The sequence below is a fragment of the Plasmodium reichenowi genome, assembly GCF_001601855.1.
Source record: "Plasmodium reichenowi strain SY57 chromosome Unknown, whole genome shotgun sequence".
NCBI lineage: Eukaryota > Apicomplexa > Aconoidasida > Haemosporida > Plasmodiidae > Plasmodium > Plasmodium reichenowi.
The window spans coordinates 1-1665 of NW_017962270.1; the positions used below are offsets into that span (position 1 = coordinate 1).

The 1665-nt window shown below is 22.8% G+C and overlaps 1 protein-coding gene across 1 annotated transcript; it reads left to right on the forward strand.

The window, feature by feature from the left end:
- Positions 1–1577, forward strand: PRSY57_0009400C (nucleoside diphosphate kinase, putative; the record flags this gene model as incomplete). The annotated part of the gene is made up of 1 exon (XM_020114182.1): positions 1–1577. A coding segment is annotated over one exon (1577 nt), but the record flags the coding sequence as incomplete, so codon positions are not given.
- Positions 1578–1665: the final 88 nt, after the last annotated feature.

Sequence of the window (1665 nt, forward strand, 5' to 3'; positions counted from 1 at the left end):
TGAAGGTAAATATAGAAATGACGGAGATGAAAAAATGGAAGAAGAGATAAATGAAGAAGAAGAGATAAATAAAGAAGAAGTAATAAATGAAGAAGTGTTAAATGAAGAAGTAATAAATAAAGAAGAAGTAATAAATGAAGAAGTGTTAAATGAAGAAGTGTTAAATGAAGAAGTAATAAATGAAGACGTGCTAAATGAAGAAGTGATAAATGAAGAAGTGCTAAATGAAGAAGTGCTAAATGAAGAAGTGCTAAATGAAGAAGTGCTAAATGAAGAAGTTCTAAATGAAGAAGTGATAAATGAAGAAGTGATAAATAAAAAAGAAGAGGAACACATAATTAATAATAAAGAAAAGTATCTTTATTTTTTAAAATATTTTTATTGTATAGATAAAGATAACAATTATATTATGCCCTTTTTGAATAAAGGAAAAATATTGGTATATAGAAAATCAAATTTCCAGGAGTGCATAAGAATGTTCGAAAACGAAGTATTTCTTTTTTATGGAATAAAGAAAAAATCTTTAAAGAATATAATTACATATTTGAAAGAGTTTTATAATTTTTATGTTATAGATCATATGAAATGGTTAAGAGAAAAACGAGAAAAGAAATTAAAAAATAATGAATGTATTGAAAATAAAGATGAATATTTTATGTCTATATCGTTTTTTTCTTATGTTATTGAAAAATGGAAAATATTGATAAATAAGGATTATAATAAAAAATTCATCTTGTGTAATTATCCATATAAGGTAGAGCACATTGAAATGTTGGAAAAGATGTTGAATGTAAGATTGTTTATATTTTATTTTAAGAATAAGAAGGATGAAAATATGAGTTATATTAAGGAAGGTGATAAGATATTAGAAGCCATTGGTGAAATTAAATATAATAATCAAATTAATGATGATAATAATCAAATTAATTATAATGATATAAGGAGGAAAAGAGAAAGAAATAAATACATAAGAGGAGAAAAAATTTCCTATATATTAATAAACAATTTGATTAATAAAGTTAAAAAGAAAAATACAACATATACAAAATATGATGAGATAATAAATAAGAGACATGTGTTTACATTTGATGGTCCATGTAAAGGTACTCGTGAATATGTAGACGAAATAGAGAATTTTTTCAGTACTATAATAAATGTAGCTAAAAAAAAGGTTATCCTAATTTGTAATATGACAAATAAGGATATAAATTTTATAGGATTTTATTTACAATATGAATATGCTAATATGGTTTTTTATGATTTAAATATTGATGACGATATAGATGATAATATGTCTAAGTTTTTAAAGAAGGATATTAAAAATATAATTGAAGAAGATGTAATTTATAATGATAGTATATTTTATAAAAATAAAGACATGAAGACAAATATATTAATAAATAAAATGAAAAAATTTATATCAACTGTAAACGCAAGTTATTATGTTTTTTCTAACTTTCCTACTAATTTAAATTTTGAGGACTATGAAAAGATACATTTATTTTTTGAAATAAAATTGGCTATATTAATGGTTGAGGATGATTCTTATATGAACAAGGTAGATCTTAACAAATTAAGTGAGAGTCCGTTTGGTTTTTTTTTTTTTTATTTTTATAATAGGGGTAGCTTGTTGGTGATGGGGGGAAAAGCGGTGGATGGGATGGA